This window comes from Oncorhynchus tshawytscha, linkage group LG11 (assembly GCF_018296145.1).
Source record: "Oncorhynchus tshawytscha isolate Ot180627B linkage group LG11, Otsh_v2.0, whole genome shotgun sequence".
Lineage (NCBI taxonomy): Eukaryota > Metazoa > Chordata > Actinopteri > Salmoniformes > Salmonidae > Oncorhynchus > Oncorhynchus tshawytscha.
Genome location: NC_056439.1, coordinates 24,624,976 through 24,644,212, shown reverse-complemented (window position 1 = coordinate 24,644,212; position 19,237 = coordinate 24,624,976). Strand labels below are relative to the sequence as shown.

Below are 19,237 nucleotides of genomic sequence, written 5' to 3'. Positions count from 1 at the left end.
TGTGTTTGTGTGTGTGTGTGTATCTGCATCTGCATCTGCATGAGTGTGTGTGTGTGGGGTCAGCTTTAACGCTGACCACTCTTATTACGATAAAGAAAGCATCCATACACTGTCCACCCATTTTCCCTCCACTGCACACAGAGAGAGAGAGAAAGAGAGTGAGTGAGAGAGAGAGAGCGAGAAAGAGAGAGACTCTAGGCTAAACAGCAAGGCTGCCAAGTTGAGATAAGAAGCCTTTAGCACCCCTTCACCAGATGATTCCCTTCTACTGTATATGTAAGCTGCTCCAAAGTTGCCAAAAACATTAATCAGAATGGTGACTATATTTGCACTGGTGTTCCATATTTAGCAACATATGGTCACTTTTTTTTTCAATTGTGTCAAATCTTTATTTCAGTACATTTCATATAGTATTGACAATGTTGTCAAATCTTTTATATTTCTTTGCTCGGGATAATACAGTGGGGCAAATAAGTATTTAGTCAGCCACCAATTGTGCAAGTTATCCCACTTAAAAAGATGAGAGAGGCCTGTAATTTTCATCATAGGTACACTTCAACTATGACAGACAAAATGAAAAAAAAAATCCAGAAAATCACATTGTAGGATTTTTAATGAATTTATTTGCAAATTATGGTGGAAAATAAGTATTTGGTCAATAACAAAAGTTTATCTCAATACTTTGTTATATACCCTTTGTTGGCAATGACAGAGGTCAAACATTTTCTGTAAGTCTCCACAAGGTTTTCACACACTGTTGCTGGTATTTTGGCCCATTCCTCCATGCAGATCTCTTCTAGAGCAGTGATGTTTTGGGGCTGTTGCTGGGCAACACGGACTTTCAACTCCCTCCAAAGATTTTCTATGGGGTTGAGATCTGGAGACTGGCTAGGCCACTCCAGGACCTTGAAATGCTTCTTACGAAGCCACTCCTTCGTTGCCCGGGCGGTGTGTTTGGGATCATTGTCATGCTGAAAGAACCAGCCACGTTTCATCTTCAATGCCCTTGCTGATGGTAGTCTTTGTTACTTTGGTCCCAGCTTTCTGCAGGTCATTCACTAGGTCCCCCCATGTGGTTCTGGGATTTTTGGTCAACCGTTCTTGTGATCATTTTGACCCCATGGGGTGAGATCTTGCGTGGAGCTTCCATTTCCTAATAATTGCTCCCACAGTTGATTTCTTCAAACCAAGCTGCTTACATATTGCATATTCAGTCTTCCCAGCCTGGTGCAGGTCTACAATTTTGTTTCTGGTGTCCTTTGACAGCTCTTTGGTCTTGGCCATAGTGGAGTTTGGAGTGTGACTGTTCTCATTTTGTCTGTCATAGTTGAAGTGTACCTATGATGAAAATTACAGGACTCTCTCATCTTTTTAAGTGGGAGAACTTGCACAATTGGTGGCTGACTAAATACTTTTTTGCCCCACTGTATGTGATCGACTGGCTCGATTCAGTCTTATGTAGAAATTATGCTTTTTACATTGGATAAAAGTAGAGACTCAGAGCTAGAAAATTGTATATCATACACTACAGTTGAGGAACAACGGGAAAGTAATTATGCTTTGATAGTTGGTAAACTTGTAACCTCACTTTTGAGAAAACGGCCCTTAAATCTTTTGGTAAACCTATTGGAGAGCTCTCCTTTGTTTACACCCATTCAGCATCGATCACACCCTCTCAAGCCTTAGTTCCACCCATTCCTTTAATGATTCACATCTACTAAACAACCAAAGATTTCAAGACTGAAGGCTGGTTTATACTACGTCTGTCGACAGTTGTCGCAGTGGCATCATGAACATTCTATTATCGTCCTATATCAAACTTGTCGTTGTCGTTATGAAAAAGTATAAACACAAACTACAGGCTGCATGACATCAGCAGCCTGGTGGTCCAAAATAGTATAACTTGTGTATTTTAATACCATAAACCCACCTATTTAAAAACAAATTTAGTATATGTCAATAGAGCAAGCCAGGCAACTAAAAGCAAATTTCTAAACAATGTTTTGGTTCATTTTTAGCTTGTTTGCTAGCTATCTAATGTTAAGTTAGCTGGCTAGCCAGTTCAAATAACGACCATATCATATAGCTGACAACGTCTTCACTTTAGCTCATTTGTCTTCATTATTACAGGAAAATAAACTGACAACAAGATCATTATTTACAAGTTAATGGCGAGCCAATTACAGAAAATTGCTTATGGTTGTGAGTGTGATGAAATAAAAGAAGGCCATTCTACTGCAGAATTTTACATCTTGGACACTGTCTCATTGGCATAATGTTACAGTATATACTAATTTGACTTTGGTGCAGGTCATGTCTTTACATTACTGTCTCTGGTAAACACATACGGTATCAAATAAAATCAATGTTTATTTGCCAGTTGCACAGGATACAGAAGGTGTAAACGGTACAGTGAAATGGTACCTTGCATAGTGGAGTCTTTTGTTTAGACATGTAGCTAGCTAGCTAAACAATTAACCACAATCCCAACTCATAACATTAATACCCTGCATGAATCTGCAGTTAGCTAACCAACCAGGTTCAATGTTGGCTAGCTAGCTAACATTAGGCTATAACTAGCAATACAAATGGCTTTGAGATACCAATAATATTACTACACATATCATACAGATAACGTTAGCTAGTGAGCCAGCCAGGTAACGTTACTTAGCTAGCTAACACTATGCTTTATCTTGAAATTAAGATGACTTTTGACAAAATTAGAAACGTCTAATATCTGAAAATGTAGCTAGCTAGACTCTCTTACTCGTATTTATGAAAGGACGCTTCTCCCTTTCTGTCGAGGATGCCATGGTTTCCCCTAGTTTGAAGATGTAATCCGGAGACAGGTGTTTTATACAACAGCCTTCTGTGTGTTCTCTTTTCGACTCCCTCTGCATATTTGCAAACAAATACCAGAATTTTCTCCATCTCCTTAGCTATCATAGTCTAATTCCACCGGACATTCCACTGATTTCAAAATTCTGTCCCCCAGAAAGTGGAGAGCAACACTTTTGCAGTTCTACTACGTGATATCTTGAAAAAAATCCTTGTTAGAAAGGATTACCTACAGTACGTAAATTGACCAGCTCATGTTATAGACAGAAGCATGCTACATGGCAGACCAATCTGAACTCATGTCTCGGCATGTCCAGCCCTAATAACTAGTTTCAGGAAACTAAGGGTATGTCGTGTCAGGTTAAGGATTTTATCCTTATTTAACTAGGCAAGTCAGTTAAGAACAAATTCTTATTTTCAAGGAGGGCCTTGTAACAGTGGGTTAACTGCCTTGTTCAGGAGAAGAATGACAGATTTTTACCTTGTCAGCTCAGGGATTTGAAGTCCAATGCTCTAACCACTAGGGTACCTGCCACCCTGGCAGTTACCCTAGATAAGGATAATGTTTAGAGATAAGTGGTTACCCACTGGGCACACACTGGTTGAATCAGTGTTGTTTCCATGTCATTTCAATGGAATTACGTTGATCCAATGTGGAATAGACATTGAATTGACGTCTGCACCCAGTGGGTAGTGTTTAGGGGTTAAGGGGTTCTAAGGTTAGAAGTAAATATGATCCATAACACTTTGAAAAATACTAAGTTGGTGATGTGATGAAAACAACATGTGACTAGGTTATTACAGTTTATACGTCCTCACGTTGATGTGATTCTACTATGGGTATTTTAGGCACCGTGACACAATTCCAGCCTAACTCCAGTTGACGTTCATGTCAACGCTCTCACTGTTCTCAGGGCCTGCTGCCAAGCCACATGGCTCTTTCATCCGTCTCCTCATCCCCCTCTTCTGTGTACACCCGCCGGCCGGGTGTGTGTGTATTGACATATAAAACAAAAAAGAGAATATTTTGAGTGCGATGGTAACGTCTCCTTTTACATCAATTTAAAAATTCACATGTGCATTGTGTGTAAAATGTGATCAGTGTTAATTATAGAGGAGTGTTCATGTTTTGGCCGGGTGCATTATTCATTGGTTTGAGCGTCTTCTGCACATCGCTCCCCTAATACTCCTCCTGTTTGCATGCCACTGCACTGTCACTCAGCCATATTTTATTGATGAACAGGATACAGAAACGGAACAGTACCACTTGCACAACTCTGCCTTGTCCTAAACATTGAGTGTGACTGTGTTGACGAGTGGGATTATTAGTAATTTACCGTTGTTCCATGTGTCCAAGCGCTGTGCTGTGATAGTTAATTTCATAACACATTGTTGTTGAGCTCAAGCAATGTAGAATTATCTCAATATGAACACTGTAGTATAGTTAGAAGGCTGAAGGCAAGTATGCTGTGAGACAGAAGAACATTTTTTATATTACTGAGATTTGAAGGTTTATTGTTCTGGCTGTGTAATAAAGTGAGACTTGGCCAATATGAGTACTACTTTTGTTCAGATGTTCCTTTTTTAATAAGAGAGAAAAGTCTGGTAAAAGAAGCCTTTCAATCCTGCCTCAAACTCGTGTGGTAAATAAAGGACCCTTTCAGACTTTTCAAATTAGCATGGACTTCCTGAACTTTGGTTGAATGGAAGAAGACAGTAGTTGTATTGCCACTCTTGTGGCCAATTACACATTCAGGACAGACAAATCATGTTCCATCATGAAAGGAAGGCAAAAATGTTGTTTTCAATGCTGTGGCACTTCCCATTTTGTATTCTGTAGCACCCTATAATTTGCTTACACGTAAACAGGCAGCAACCATCCTATGAGCAGAGCACTGCGTTGGAGTACGCGAAGGAACATCCATCTACATACATACACCTCATGCCTCCACTTGCCTCAAGGACATATCCTACCGACAACGTCTTACTTTTTACTCTCGTTCTCTCTCTCTCTCTCTCTCTCTCTCTCTCTCTCTCTCTCTCTCTCTCCCTATATATCTGTCTCACTCTCACTGTAATATCAACTTCAAGTAGATATCATGAAAATGCTATCTGTGTGCATCCAAGAATGATCTTAGCTTACTTCTCTACACCTCAACGTTGTTCAGGGCATCATCGAGTGTGAACAGCTTAACTACCTCAACTACCTCACTGCTTTACTAACAGTCATTCCTGGCTGCATAACTGGCACTTAGTTGAATTACTTTTGAATTACTTGAAGTATTTGAAGGTTTGGAGTGCTCTTAGATATTAATCTTAATATAGCCTATAGCCTATAATTAAATACATGAAGGACATGGAATCACCTGAACATTAGAGTAGGTCACTTTTGCAGCTTCAAAATGACTAACAAATATATTTTCATAAAGAACGAGACATAAGATAATATAATAACACTTGACATCAAGTTCTTATACATGTATAGTAACTTTGTGATTATTACAATAGCAACATTGTTGTTAAATTTGGAAATTGCTTTATTTAACGACATAATAATGGAATTAAGTGGAAAAAGGAACAGTCACAATTCCTCTTGTGTACAGTGTTTTACCAATTATTATGGTAACAACATGCTAATAAAATGTCTCTCCAAAAGTAATTACTGTTTTATTACACAGGCATAATAGCAGTTTAATGTTACGTGTTACTGAGAATGCTAAGAGTAACAAAACATGGCTATTAAGTGTCGAAAGGAAACTAAATATCCCAAAAATGCCTGCTTGAATCAACTAAAGCCAAGGTAGGTGGAAAATCATGTTTGTTTGTATTCTGAGTAAACTATCCCTTTAAAGATGGTATAGCGTTTGTTTGAATAAAACTTGAGCTGGCGGACACCCAGAGAAAATTATTGTATGTAGGTGCTGACTAATGGCGAATAAACTATAAGATATACAAATAAAGAGAGTCGCACACTCTATACATTAACTCCCCAGTAATTTATTGGGTAAATCACCAACGTTTAGTTATCACTGTGCCTTCTTCAGGGTGTGTGTTTGAAACAAGAGTGCTTACCCTGAGATGCCCCCTCTGCAGTATTTTCAGGTATAATTCAATTAATTGCAGCTTTTGAACTTTTCAGTGTATGCTGAAAGAGTCATACAGTAGTTGAGCATCACAACTTATTTATACTTAGAGTATGTATACAAAATATAATTGGCCAATTGGTTTGACTTGATTATGTACACCTGGGGCAATGGATATTTAAGAGAATGTGTAGGTCAAATGTGACTGTTACATAGACTGGAATAGTATTGGAGAGTTTGTGCTCTATTCATTCTATTTATATCTTCAACATGCTGTTACAGATACAGCCCTGCCATCAGTTGAAGACAGTCAATCCAATAGTTTCAGAAAAGTAGTCACTTCCTGAGATTTGTGGCACTGATAAAATAATGTTTACTAAATCGAATCAAACTGAATTAAATGTCATTCGTCACATACACAGTTGACAGCAGATATAAAAGGTGCAGCTAAATGCTTATGTGCTAGCTCCCTCACAAATGCAGTACATTAATGTAATCATTGTCAATAATAGGAATAATAGAGTCAAGTCAAAAACAACAAGTAATGGAAGTAATACTAGAGGTATGGAACTATATTACATACACTATCGTTCAAAGTCTGGGGTCACTTAGAAATGTCCTTATTTTTGAAAGAAAAGCACATTTTGTCCCCATTAAAATAACATCATCAAATTGATTAGGAATACAGTGTAGACATTGTTAATATTGTAAATGACAGGAAACGGTTGATTTTTAATGGAATATCTACATAGGCGTACAGAGGCCCATTATCAGCGACCGTCACTCCTGTGTTCCAATGGCACGTTGTGTTAGCTAATCCAAGTTTATAATTTTAAAAGGCTAAATGATCATTAGAAAACCCTTTTGCAATTATGGTAGCATGGCTGAAAACTGTTGTGCTGATTAAAGAAGCAATAAAACTGGCCTTCTCGGCAGAGTTGCAAAGAAAAAGCCATACCTCAGACTGGCCAATAAAAAGAAAAGATTAGGATGGGCAAAATAACATAGACACTGGACAGAGGAACTCTGCCTAAAAAGCCAGCATCCTGGAGTCGCCTCTCCACTGTTGATTTTGAGACTGGTGTTTTGCGGGTACTATTTAATGAAGCTGCCAGTTGATGACTTGTGAGGCATCTGTTTCTCAAACTAGACACTCTAATGTACTTGTCCTCTTGCTCATTTGTGCACCGGGGCCTCTGACTCCTCTTTTTATTCTGGTTAGGGCCAGTTTGCGCTGTTCTGTGAAGGGAGTAGTACACAGCGTTGTACAAGGTGTTCAGTTTCTTAGCAATTTCTCTCATGGAATAGCCTTAATTTCTCAGAACAAAAATAGACTGACGAGTTTCAGAAGAAAGCGCTTTGTTTCTGTCCATTTTGAGCCTGGAATCGAACCCACAAATGCTGGTGCTCCAGATACTCAACTAGTCTAAAGAAGGCCCGTTTCATTGCTTCTTTAATCAGTACAACAGTTTTCAGCTGTGCTAACATAATTGCAAAAGGGTTTTCTAATGATCAATAAGCCTTTTAAAATGGTAAACTTGGATTGGCTAACACAACGTGCCATTGGAACACAGGAGTGATGGTTGCTGATAATAGACCTCTGTATGCCTATGCGGATATTTCATAAAAAATCAGCCGTTTCCAGCTACGATAGTCATTTACAACATTAACAATGTCTACACTGTATATCTGATCAATTTGATGTTATTTTAATGAACAAAAAATGTGCTCTTCTTTCAAAAACAAGGACATTTCTAAGTGACCCAAAAGCATTGAATGGTAGTGTATATGGAAATCAATGGGTCCTGTTCAAAAGCAATGCACTCAATAGGGAATTGGAGAATCATCAAAAAAGTGCTTTTTGAAGGTTCTCTGTCTCTATGTGTATAAACCATCACACGTAGCTGTCACTTAGAGATTGCACTGAGATTTTAGATTCAGTAAAAATAGCTACTAATTTACATTCATGGGCATATTTGCATGGGTGTGACATTCTTTGTTTGTAATCCAATGCACATAAATCCATTACAATATCATATTTATTTCCTCCTCGTTCCTCCCTCCATCCTTTTTTATTTCTGGTCCCCCCACACAAACACAAACAGCAGTATGTACAGCCTGAAAGAGAAATCAATGTTAAAAAATTACAGTGTGGTAATGAACATGATCCTGCTGTCTGCTTTGTCAGTGGGCAGCAGTGTTGCTTTCATTACCCTGTGGTGATATGACCTTCCTGTGTGCTCTGGAGACACGACCCCCCGTGATTAGAAAATCACACAGGCTGCCATGCCATGCAAAACTTTCTCTGGCGCTGCATGTCATGTGATTCATCGTGTCCCAAATGGCACCATATTCCCTATGCAGTGCACTACTTTTGTCCAGAGCCCTATGGACCCTGGTTTAAAGTAGTGCAATATACATGGAATGGGGTGCCATTTGGGATACATATATTGACTCTGTACCTACCTTTCAAGGGCCCCTGTCATGTTATTAGTAGCCTGTCATGTGACGAGTACCTATTCTCCTTCATCGAAATGACATGTTATGCCAGATCATCCTATAGGCTAAATGAGGCCTTTTTCGTCAAATGGAGGTAATCATATAGCACGTGTATATGTTAGGCAAGCCTGTGGTTTTAACATGTTTCCGTGTCATGTATGCTCTGGCTGGCTATGATGATAGACCGTTATGTCGACATGATCACATTCCCTTTACAGCACAAAATAAAATTTCCCTGTCAGGTTTTTTCAACCTCATTACATTGATTTTATTTAATTTGCCCATCATCCTTCCTGTGAAGCCAGGCAGGCAGGCAGGCTGAGTGAGTAGCGAGACACTTATCTTCTCATTACATACTTTCCTCAGTGTAATTACAGCGGTGATATCTTCCCACGTGTCAGATATGTCCGCTGCAGTCCGCAGTTCAGGCTGAAGCATTATGAAACAGCTCCTCTGTTCTGCACTCCCACACACTTGTAATGCGGAGTAAGTGACCCAACACAGGGATGGCATGACTCATTCTGGGTATGGAGGAGAGGAGAACAGCAAGGGATGTGTTTAAAAGTAAAAAGCTCTGCCGTTCCACCTATTAGGTGCCTTTTGAGTAGTGTAACGTGGTAAAAAAAAGTTTTATCTAATTTTAACATTCTGTCATATACATGTTCAACTTAAGAAAAAAACTTTTTCCCAATTCAAGAGGTTAAATAAAAAAATGTCTCTAGTAGTGAACTATTAAGTGCCAAATAAAGTAGGATTAACAACCTCATCTTAAATCATCCATAATTCCCCTTGTGACAGGGGGAATGGAAGCTTGTTGTGTACAACAGGCAAGGGCAATTGAATGCAAGCTTCACAGAAAATGTGAGATTGTTTAAACATTTCTTTGGGTATTAGGGTGTTATGCTTGACCCACTCAGTTTTCCACCACAAAACACCAGAACATGGCCAAAAAGAGTAAAACTAGCTCACCTGCTTTTACACTATGTTTGACTATTAGATATTCAATGTTTCTTTTGTAAAAAAAAATCCCCACCATATTAAAATGAGAGTTCAGATCACATAAAAGGGTTGACCTCAAAAAAAATGAGGAAGAGTTCTTTTTCTCCTTAAAATGAATTACTAATAACATGAAATAAAAAATAATCTTCTGAAATTACTTTGTCAATAGCAACAACATAACTAGGGCTATGCAATGATGGTGAAAACTTGGAAACTTGGATGTCTGAATTAAGAGGGTTAAAATCTTCCTAGAAGTCACAGAGGATACACAGAGGGACATGAAATTACGTCATATTGACTTTATTGTAACCAGTTTCTAGTTGTACTGACATCATTTCAACCAGTTTTGACCCCTGGGTATTTCTTACTAAATGGCCCCATTATACTGGGAACTGATAAGTATTCAAGACTGGGGTGGAATTTAACTCAGAGCGTCTTTACTCAAGATGTTAGTGTCACTGCTGGTGTAGTTTCTGGTGGTGAATGTCATGATCCAGTTCAAATGATTAATTATCTATTTTTTTCTCCTCTCTGTCTTATGTTGCAGGTGTTTGAACCTGACTTACAATGGAAAAACTGCTGGTCTGTCTGTTGGTTATTGGAATGGCAGTGAAGGCCCAGATCTGTCCGAAGCGCTGTGTCTGTCAAATACTATCTCCCAATCTTGCAACCCTCTGTGCCAAAAAAGGTCTCCTCTTTGTCCCCCCGAACATTGACAGGCACACCGTGGAGCTACGTCTGGCAGACAACTTCGTCACCAGCATCAAGAGGAAAGACTTTGCCAACATGACCAGGTTGCAGGACCTCACCCTGTCAAGGAATACCATTAGCTTCATCACGCCACACGCGTTTTCTGACCTGGAGAACCTCCGCGCCTTGCACGTGAACAGCAACCGGCTGACCCGGATATCCAACGACACCTTTAGCGGCATGTCCAAGCTGCACCACCTGATCCTCAACAACAACCAGCTGATGTTGATCCACCTGGGGGCTTTCAATGATCTGCTGGCCCTGGAGGAGCTTGACCTGTCCTACAACAACTTGGAGTCCATCCCCTGGGAGGCTATCCAGAGGATGACGAGCCTCCACACCCTCAGCCTGGACCACAACATGATCGACTACATTCCTGAGGAGACCTTTTCTCTTCTGCAAAAGCTCAACCGCTTGGACGTAACCTCAAATAAGTTACAGAAGCTTCCTCCAGATCCTCTGTTCCAGCGGGCCCAGGTTTTGGCCACGTCTGGGATCATGAACCCTTCCTCGTTCGCACTGAGCTTCGGCGGGAACCCACTGCACTGCAACTGTGAGCTGCTGTGGTTGAGGCGCCTGAGTCGAGAGGATGATCTGGAGACATGCGCATCGCCGCAGCACCTCTCTGGACGCTATTTCTGGTCCATCCCAGAGGAGGAGTTCCTGTGTGAACCTCCTCTCATCACCCGGTACTCCCATGAGATGAGGGTGCTGGAGGGCCAGAGGGTGGCCCTGAGGTGCAAGGCCAGGGGGGACCCTGAGCCTGCCATACACTGGATCTCTCCAGAGGGGAAGCTGGTGTCGAACTCCTCCCGGACGTTGGTCTACACGAATGGAACCCTGGACATTTTGATCAGCACTGTGAAGGACACAGGATCCTTCACCTGCATCTCGTCCAACCCGGCGGGTGAGGCACATCAGACTGTTGAGCTGCTGATTATCAAACTCCCACACATCTCCAACAGCACCAACAACATCCAGGAGCCTGACCCTGGCTCTTCAGACATCTCCACGTCCACCAGGGCTGGGGCAAATGGCAGCAACCACACTGGAGACACCAAAACTAGTCCGGATAAGAGAGTGGTCATCGCTGAGGCCACATCCTCCACAGCACTCATCAAGTTCAACTTCCAGAGGAATATACCTGGGATCCGCATGTTCCAGATTCAGTACAATGGCAGTTATGATGACTCTCTTGTGTACAGGTAGGTTCCTTTCAATCCCTTCAAATTATTTGTGCATGATTTGTGTATGAAATGTGTGGTGAAATGCGTAATGGCCCTAATGGATTTAATTTCAATCATCAAGTACACTTATAGTATAGGTTCAGAGATGTTTTTTTTTTTCGTTGGATATTCATCTCAATCACGTTCACACACTATGCAAACACAAAAGTATGTTTTATAGGCTTTCAACCACTTGTTTGTAAAATCATCCTAACCATCCTATCTAAGCAAGGCTATAAACTAAACAACCAAAACAAGTTTCAATTGCTAAGCAATTACAGTAGCCACGATATGAGATTTAAAAGATGTTTAGCTAGTAGCTGATTCTTAATTGTGGAGCGTTTTACAAAAACAACTAAATACATTTATAAATGGGAGTGGAATTACAAAAACAAAAAGGATAATTTATATAAAATCCCAATGGTATTCCATTTGTTTTTTTTTAGATAATCTGTCATCCTTGAAAATGTATTAGTAAAACACCCGCAAAGCAAAACCCCCAAATGGACTTGGGCGGGCCGTGTGACAGAGGGATCATGATCTCATATTGATTAAGATGAGATGAACTCTGCATTGTGAAGCAGCAGAGATGAACATAACTGCCATGTATTCTCTGTGATGTGAATAGGAGGTTATTAGATTTCAACGAGGTCGTCAGTGAAATGGCCCATTTTAGTCAGTTCAACACAAACTAATTCAGTCTGAACTACAATTAACTGGCACTGTAATGGACACAAATTGATTCGGTCTCAATAACAAACAATTAGCTGTAACTCCAATGGGCAGGAGCAAACGGTCTTCGGTTCATTAACAAATACTGTACATCTGTCACTTTTTTGTGTTGATCTAATAGAGAAGGATCAACCTAGGTCACTGAGCAGCATCTATCCTCAGAGAGTAGAGAGTGGTGAACACCAGGCTTCTTTTAAAGGAGTTTCTAACATCATCTTCAGGTTGTGAATTGCTTAATCTGAACACTATTACAATACATTGTTTACCCTTATTTTAACAGGTAAATTGACTGAGAACACTATCATTTACAGCAATGACCTGGGGAATAGTTTCACTGGAGAGGAGGGTGGATGAATGAGCCAATTGGAAGCTGTGAATGATTAGGTGGCCATGATGGTATGAGGGCCAGATGAGGAATTTAGCCAGGACACCGGGGTTAACACCCCTACTCTTACAATAAGTGGCTTGGGATCTTTAGTGACCACAGAGAGTCAGGAAAGACAGCACCCTAAACAGAGCAATGTTCCCAATCACAGCCCTGGGGCATTGGGATCATTTTTTAGAACAGAGGAAAAAGTGCCTCCTATTGGCCCTCCAACACAACTTACAGCAGAATCTGGTTTCCCATCCAGGGTCCAACCAGTTCCAACCCTGCTTAGCTTCAGAGGTAAGCCAGCAGTGGGATGCAGGTGGATATGCTGCTGGTGTCCAATAAAAAAATGTTTTTTAAAAGCTAAACACTGTGTTGTTATTGAGGATCACCATAGGTCTCTGGAGTACCTTGACCTTTTGAATAGCATATCTCCTGTCAATATATCCTACAAGCACAGGCCTTTTCGGTTGTATTGTAATGTTCTCCATTGTTGTTTCACCTGCACACATTAATTTCCCTTTCAACATTATGCATTACTCAAAGAGGATGTGATAAAAAAAAATCTGGGCATCAAACAAATTTTGTGACAAGTTTTATGTGCAAACAAATCAGGAGAATGAGCCTCTTTAAAGCACTCCAACCTGTGCAATTTTAGCCAGCAAAAGGCCCTGTGGAACAGGTAATACCTGGCTCAGATCTACTTAAGGTATACAATAAACCACTTTATTCAAATGATATGGTTCCAATTTACATTGCATATCTAATAAACACACTCCGGATTACATAACAATATTGTTGACATTTTACGTTGTCTGTCTCTCACGTGATTGTAAATGGGTTCAAACTAAAAGAATACAGATATTCCATTAGTTTTTCGATGACATGGCGGGATGGATTTTCGATGACTGTGCTGTGCTGTGCTATTTTCCACAGTGCCATGGCTTTCAAAACTATTAGTAGGGCACTTTACCATTGCCTGTTGGTGAATGTCAGGGAGGTCAACCTCCATGTGAAGTCACCCTACATGAAGTTATCTTGGTTTGAGCTCAGTACATGTTAATGGTAAATACATCAGTGGAAGTGTTGTTTACTTTTTGGGTGCTGTTGTTTTTATCTTTTACATTTTAAGAGTTTAATGCATTTTCTTGACAATGTACACTGAGTATACCAAACATTAAGAACGCATTCCTAATATATACTCCCCCTTCCCCTTTTGCCCTCAGAACAAACTAAATTAGTCGGGGCTTGGGCTCTACAAGGTATCAAAAGCATTCGAAAGGAATGTTGGCCCAAGTTGACTCCAATGCTTCCCACAGTTTTGTCAAGTTGTCTGGATGTCCTTTGGGTGGTGGATCAATCTTGATACACACAGGAAACTGTTGAGCGTGAAAAACCCAGCAGCATTGCAGTTCTTGACACAAACCTGTGCGCCTGGCACCTACTACCATACCCCATTCAAAGGCACTTAAATATTTTGTCTTGCCCATTCACCCTCTGAATGGCACACATACACAATCCATGTCCATGGGGTGGCAGGGTAGCCAAGTGGTTAGAGCGTTGGACTAGTTAGTGGAAGGTTGCAAGTTCAAACCCCTGAGCTGACAAGGTACAAATCTGTCGTTCTGCCCCTGAACAGGCAGTTAACCCACTGTTCCTAGGCTGTCATTGAAAATAAGAATTTGTTCTTAACTGACTTGCCTAATAAAGGTAATAAACATAAATGTCTCAAAGCTTGAAAATCCTTATTTAACCTGTCTCCTTCCCTTCATCTACACTGATTGAAGTGGATTTAATAAGTGACATCAATAAGGGATCATAGCTTTCACCTGGTCAGTCTATGTCATGGAAAGAGCATGTGTTCTTAAAGTTTTGTATAATCAGTGTCTGCTATGGTCTGTATAATCAGTGTCTGCTATGGTCTATGATTCAATTAATTTCATTGCTTTGGCAATGCAATCAGTTCCATATGGGTTTGAGTGTAGCAAAATCATAATCAACAAAGAAAAAGGACACAGTAGTTACTGGTATTCACCCCTTCAAATGAGTGGATTTGGCTGTTTCAGCCACACCTGTTGCTGTCAGGTGTATAACATAGTGCATACAGCCATGCAATCTCCATAGACAGACATTGGAAATCGAATGGCCTTACTGAAGAGCTCAGTGACTTTCAACATGGCACCGTCATAGAATGCCACCTTTCCAACCAGTCAGTTCATTAAATTTCTGCCCTGCTAGAGCTGCCCCGTGCAACTGTAAGTGTTGTTATTGTGAAGTGGAAAAATCTAGGAGTAACAACAGCTCGGCCCCGAAGTGGTAGGCCACACAAGCTCACAGTATGGGAACACCGAGTGCAGAAGCACATGGTGCAAAAAAAACGTCTGTCATCAGTTAGAGTACTCACTACTGAGTTCCAAACTGCCTCTGGAAGCAACGTCAGCACAAAAACTGTTCGTCAGGAGTTCATGAAATGAGTTTCCGTGGCCGAGCAGCCAGACACAAACCTAACATCACCATACGCAATGCCAAGTGTCGGCTGGAGTGGTGTAAAGCTTGCTGCCATTGGACTCAGCAGCAGTGGAAATGCGTTGTCTGGAGTGATGAATCATGCTTCACCATCTGGCAGGTTGACGGGTGAATCTGGGTTTGGCGGATGCCAGGAGAACGCTACCTGCTCCAATGCATAGTGCCAACTTTAAAGTTTGGTGGAGGAGGAATAATGGTCTGGGGCTGTTTTTCATGGTTCGGGCTAGGCCTCTTTGTTCCAGCGAAGGGAAATCTTAACACTACAGTATACAATGACATTGTAGACGATTCTGTGCTTCCAAATTTGTGGCAACAGTTTGACAACACCCCGGTGCACAAAGCGAGGTCCATATAGAAATGGTGTGTTGAGATCGGTGTGGAAGAACTTGACTAGCCTGCACAGAACCCTGACCTCAACTCCATCGAACAACTTTGGGATGAATTGGAACGCTGACTGCGAACCAGGCCTAATCACCCAACATCAGTGCCCGACCTCCCTAATGCACTTGTGGCTGAATGGAAGCAAGTCCCTGCAGCAATGTTCCAATATCTAGTGGAAAGCCTTCCCAGAAGAGTGGAGGCTGGTATAGCAGTAAAGGTGGGACCAACTCCATATCAATGCCAATGATTTTGGAATGAGATGTTCGAAGACCAGGTGTCCACATACTTTTGGTCATGTAGTGTTCTCTTTGAAGAGGTAGGGTTTCAGATGTTTTCGGGAGATGGGCAGGGACTCAGCTGTACCAGCATCCGGGTCACCATTGGGGTGACCATGACAGAGAAGAGCTTTGACTGGGCTGAGTGGGACATAGACATGGGAGGGCCAAGAAACCAGAGGTGGCAGAACGGGGTATTCAGATTGGGGTGTAGGGTTTGAAAATAGCCTGGAGTTAGGGAAGGGCAGTTCCTCTTGCTGCTCTGCAGGCAAGTACCACAGGGTTGGTACATTAGAAGCCAAACGATGTTCAGAAGTATGAATGACATTCGCATTGCACACAGACATGGTATAACAAGTTACGTTGTTCATTTTAGGATTTATTACTCTCCAAAAATAGATTAATTTAATCAAACACAGCATTGTCATTTTGGGATAATGATATATGTTAAACAATATTTTTTTTAAATGCAGCAACTAGGATTGTTTTAAGAATATAGGAAAATGCTTCTCAACAGCAGAAGCACATTTGGAACAATTGGTAAGAAAATATCATGCATGAATGTCCTTATAACAACTTTTATTTGAATCCACATTGATATCTTTCCTTTGTCCTTCTCTCCTCTCAGAATGATTCCCCCCACAAGCAAAAACTTCCTAGTCAATAACCTGGCTGCTGGAACGTCGTATGACCTGTGTGTTCTGGCCATCTACGACGACGGTATCACTTCCCTCACCGCCACCCGCGTGGTGGGCTGCGTCCAGTTCACCACCGAGTCTGAGTACCTGCGCTGTCACTTCATGCAGTCCCAGTTCCTGGGAGGCACCATGATCATCATCATCGGCGGCATCATCGTGGCCTCCGTCCTCGTCTTCATCATCATCCTCATGATCCGCTATAAGGTCTGCAACACCAGTGACTCGGGCAAAGGCACATTGGTCACCAACGTCCACTCCCAGACCAATGGGGCGCAGTCTCAAGGGTGCACCGTCAATCCCTCTGTGTCCAAACAGGCCATGGGAGGGTCGGGGTCAGTGGGAGGGGGAGGAGGGTCTATAAAGGCCGCTGGGCACGCGCCAGACACTCTGACGGACTCATCTGAGACCTCTCTCCCAGACTGCTCCACTGCTACTTCTCTGGTGAGCCAGAGCTGGAACACGCCTGGCTCCTCAGGGTCTCTGAAGCCAAAGCGCAAGCCTGCGCCAAAGCCCTCCGCTACTGCTTCTGTCACCCCTGAGCCCAAGATAGAGGCCCTCCCCAACGCTGAGACCCAGAACACCAACCGCAACAACTCCACGGCTCTGCAGCATCCCCCCGCCCCGGTATTCCACTCCCCCCTACCCTACTCACGCATCAAGGACACGCCCATATTAAGACGCGCACACCCCAGACCATCCTCCAAGTACCTGACCTTACCGGTGGAAGGGGTGAGGGCCAAACGTAGGTACTCTCTAAACGAGGACTCGTCCAAGCACCACTGCTACATTGGGGGAACAAAACTTGGGAATATGTGGTCTAAGCGGAGTAAGTCCATGAATGGGATGCTACTTCAACAGGAAAATATAGACAGTGGCAAGGCCACCTTTTCCAGTTCAGAGTGGATTCTAGAAAGTACTGTGTGACTTTTCTGTTTGTATGTATGTGTGTGATTGAATGTGTGTGTGGGGACATCTGTTTTTGATTCTTTAGATTTTTTTTGCGTTTCAGTTTACTTTTCTTTTTCTGAAACCAATAGTAAAACGGATGCTTGCCTTGTAGTAATCAGAATTTCATCAATGTTCTCCTCTGATGTGGAGAATCTCCAGCAGCTCGGAGCCCAGTGCTCGGCAGTCCATGCAGTGTTTTCATACCCATACAAAAAATTTAGAAAAATAAATCCAACACACCCACCCAGTTATACAGTACATACACCCAGTGTTGTCGTTGTGGCAAGAGAAAAGCATTGGTGCCTTCCTCTGCATTACAGTTTTCCTCTTGCAAGGAGCACCAATAGGATTTCAGTTGTCCCTGACAGGGGATTTGGGATCGAGAGGAACATGAGAGATTTCACAAAAAGCCTTTCTATTACAGGGAAATAATTACCTGCATATAGAGACAACACAAAAAACAACTATCAAAGCCTTGTTACTGGACCTCTTAATAAATTGATATTTTTTAAAGAACAATTCAAGCTTTCTTTTCAGTGACATTGATATTGCCTTTGTTTTAAGGCACAAAAAAGCCCTGTACAGAGAAACAACATCTGCTGTGTTGTTATGTTGTGTAAAATAAAATAAAATGAAACAAGTATGTTTTGTTGGTTTTGTGTTGGTAAATACATTTCTAATCTCTTCATCCCAGACAGGTATATTTTCAGACAAGCCCTACCATACCTACACAATTCAATAATGTTCAATGTAACCTAACCAACCCCAAACCTTTTTGTGTTCCCAAAGCTTGTCAAAATGTTCCTCTGACCTACCAGGTAAACCAAGCAATTTTTTTAAGACTCAATCTGTAGTCTTTGAGAAATGAGAAATATCTAATTTATACATACGTATTCACACCCCTTAGTCGATACTTTGTAGAAGCACCTTTGGCAGCGATTACATCGATGAGTCTTACTGGGTAAGTCTCTAAGAGCTTTCCACACCTGAATAGTGCAACATTTGCCCATATTATTATTTTCAAAATTCTTCAAGCTCTGTCAAATTGGTTGTTGATCATTGCTAGACAACAATTTTCAGGTCCCCAAGTCCAGAACAGACTGTGGGAGGCGCACAGTACTTCATAGAGCCAAGACTACATGGAACTCTATTCCACATCAAGTAACTGATGCAAGCAGTAAAATTAGCTTTAAAAAAACATAAAAAAACACCTTATGGAACAGTGGGGACTGTGAATCAACACAAACATAGGCACAGACACATGCATACACACACACACAATAACATATGCACTATACACACACATACACATGGATTTAGTACTGTATATTTTGTGGCAGTGGTGGAGTAGGGGCCTGAGGGCACACAGTGTGTTGTGCAATCTGTGAATGTATTGTAATCTTTTCAAATTGTATAAACTGACTTAATTTTGCTGGACCCAAGAAAGAGTAGCTGCTGCCTTTGCAAATAGATTTTCAAGTCACATCTGTAACTCAGCTACTCAGGAACATTTATAGACTTCTTGATAAGCAACTCCAGTGTATTTTTGGCCTTGTGTTTTAGGCTATTGTCATGCTGAAAGGTGAATTTATTTTTCAGTGTCTGGTGGAAAGCAGACTGAACAAGGTTTCCACTAGGACTTCGCCTGTGCGTAGCTCCATTCCATAATTTCTTTTAAACTCCCCAGTTCTTCACAATTACATGCATACCCATAACATGATGCAGCTACCACTGTGCTTGAAAATATGGAGAGTGGTACTCAGTAATGTGTTGTATTGGATTTGCCCCCCAAAAATACTTTGTATCCAGAACAAAAATATAATTGCTTTGCCACATGTTTTGCATTATTACTTTAGTGCCTTGTTGCAAACAGGATGCATGTTTTGGAATCTTTTTTATTATGTACAGGCTT

General features: G+C 41.4%; 1 protein-coding gene across 2 annotated transcripts in view; it reads left to right on the top strand.

The window, feature by feature from the left end:
- LOC112244963 (leucine-rich repeat and fibronectin type-III domain-containing protein 5-like) overlaps positions 1-17,966 on the top strand; it is a 50,269-nt gene extending 32,303 nt beyond the window's left edge. Inside the window, exons 2-3 of one of the 2 annotated variants that reach the window (XM_024412867.1) lie at positions 9,967-11,374; positions 16,308-17,966. In XM_024412867.1, the coding sequence (XP_024268635.1) occupies positions 9,987-11,374; positions 16,308-17,301 (2,382 nt within the window). In that variant the 5' untranslated portion in view covers positions 9,967-9,986 and the 3' untranslated portion in view covers positions 17,302-17,966. Of the gene's footprint in view, positions 1-9,870; positions 11,375-16,307 lie in introns of those variants that run through there. The other variant, XM_024412868.2, reaches the window with a different exon arrangement.
- Positions 17,967-19,237: the final 1,271 nt, after the last annotated feature.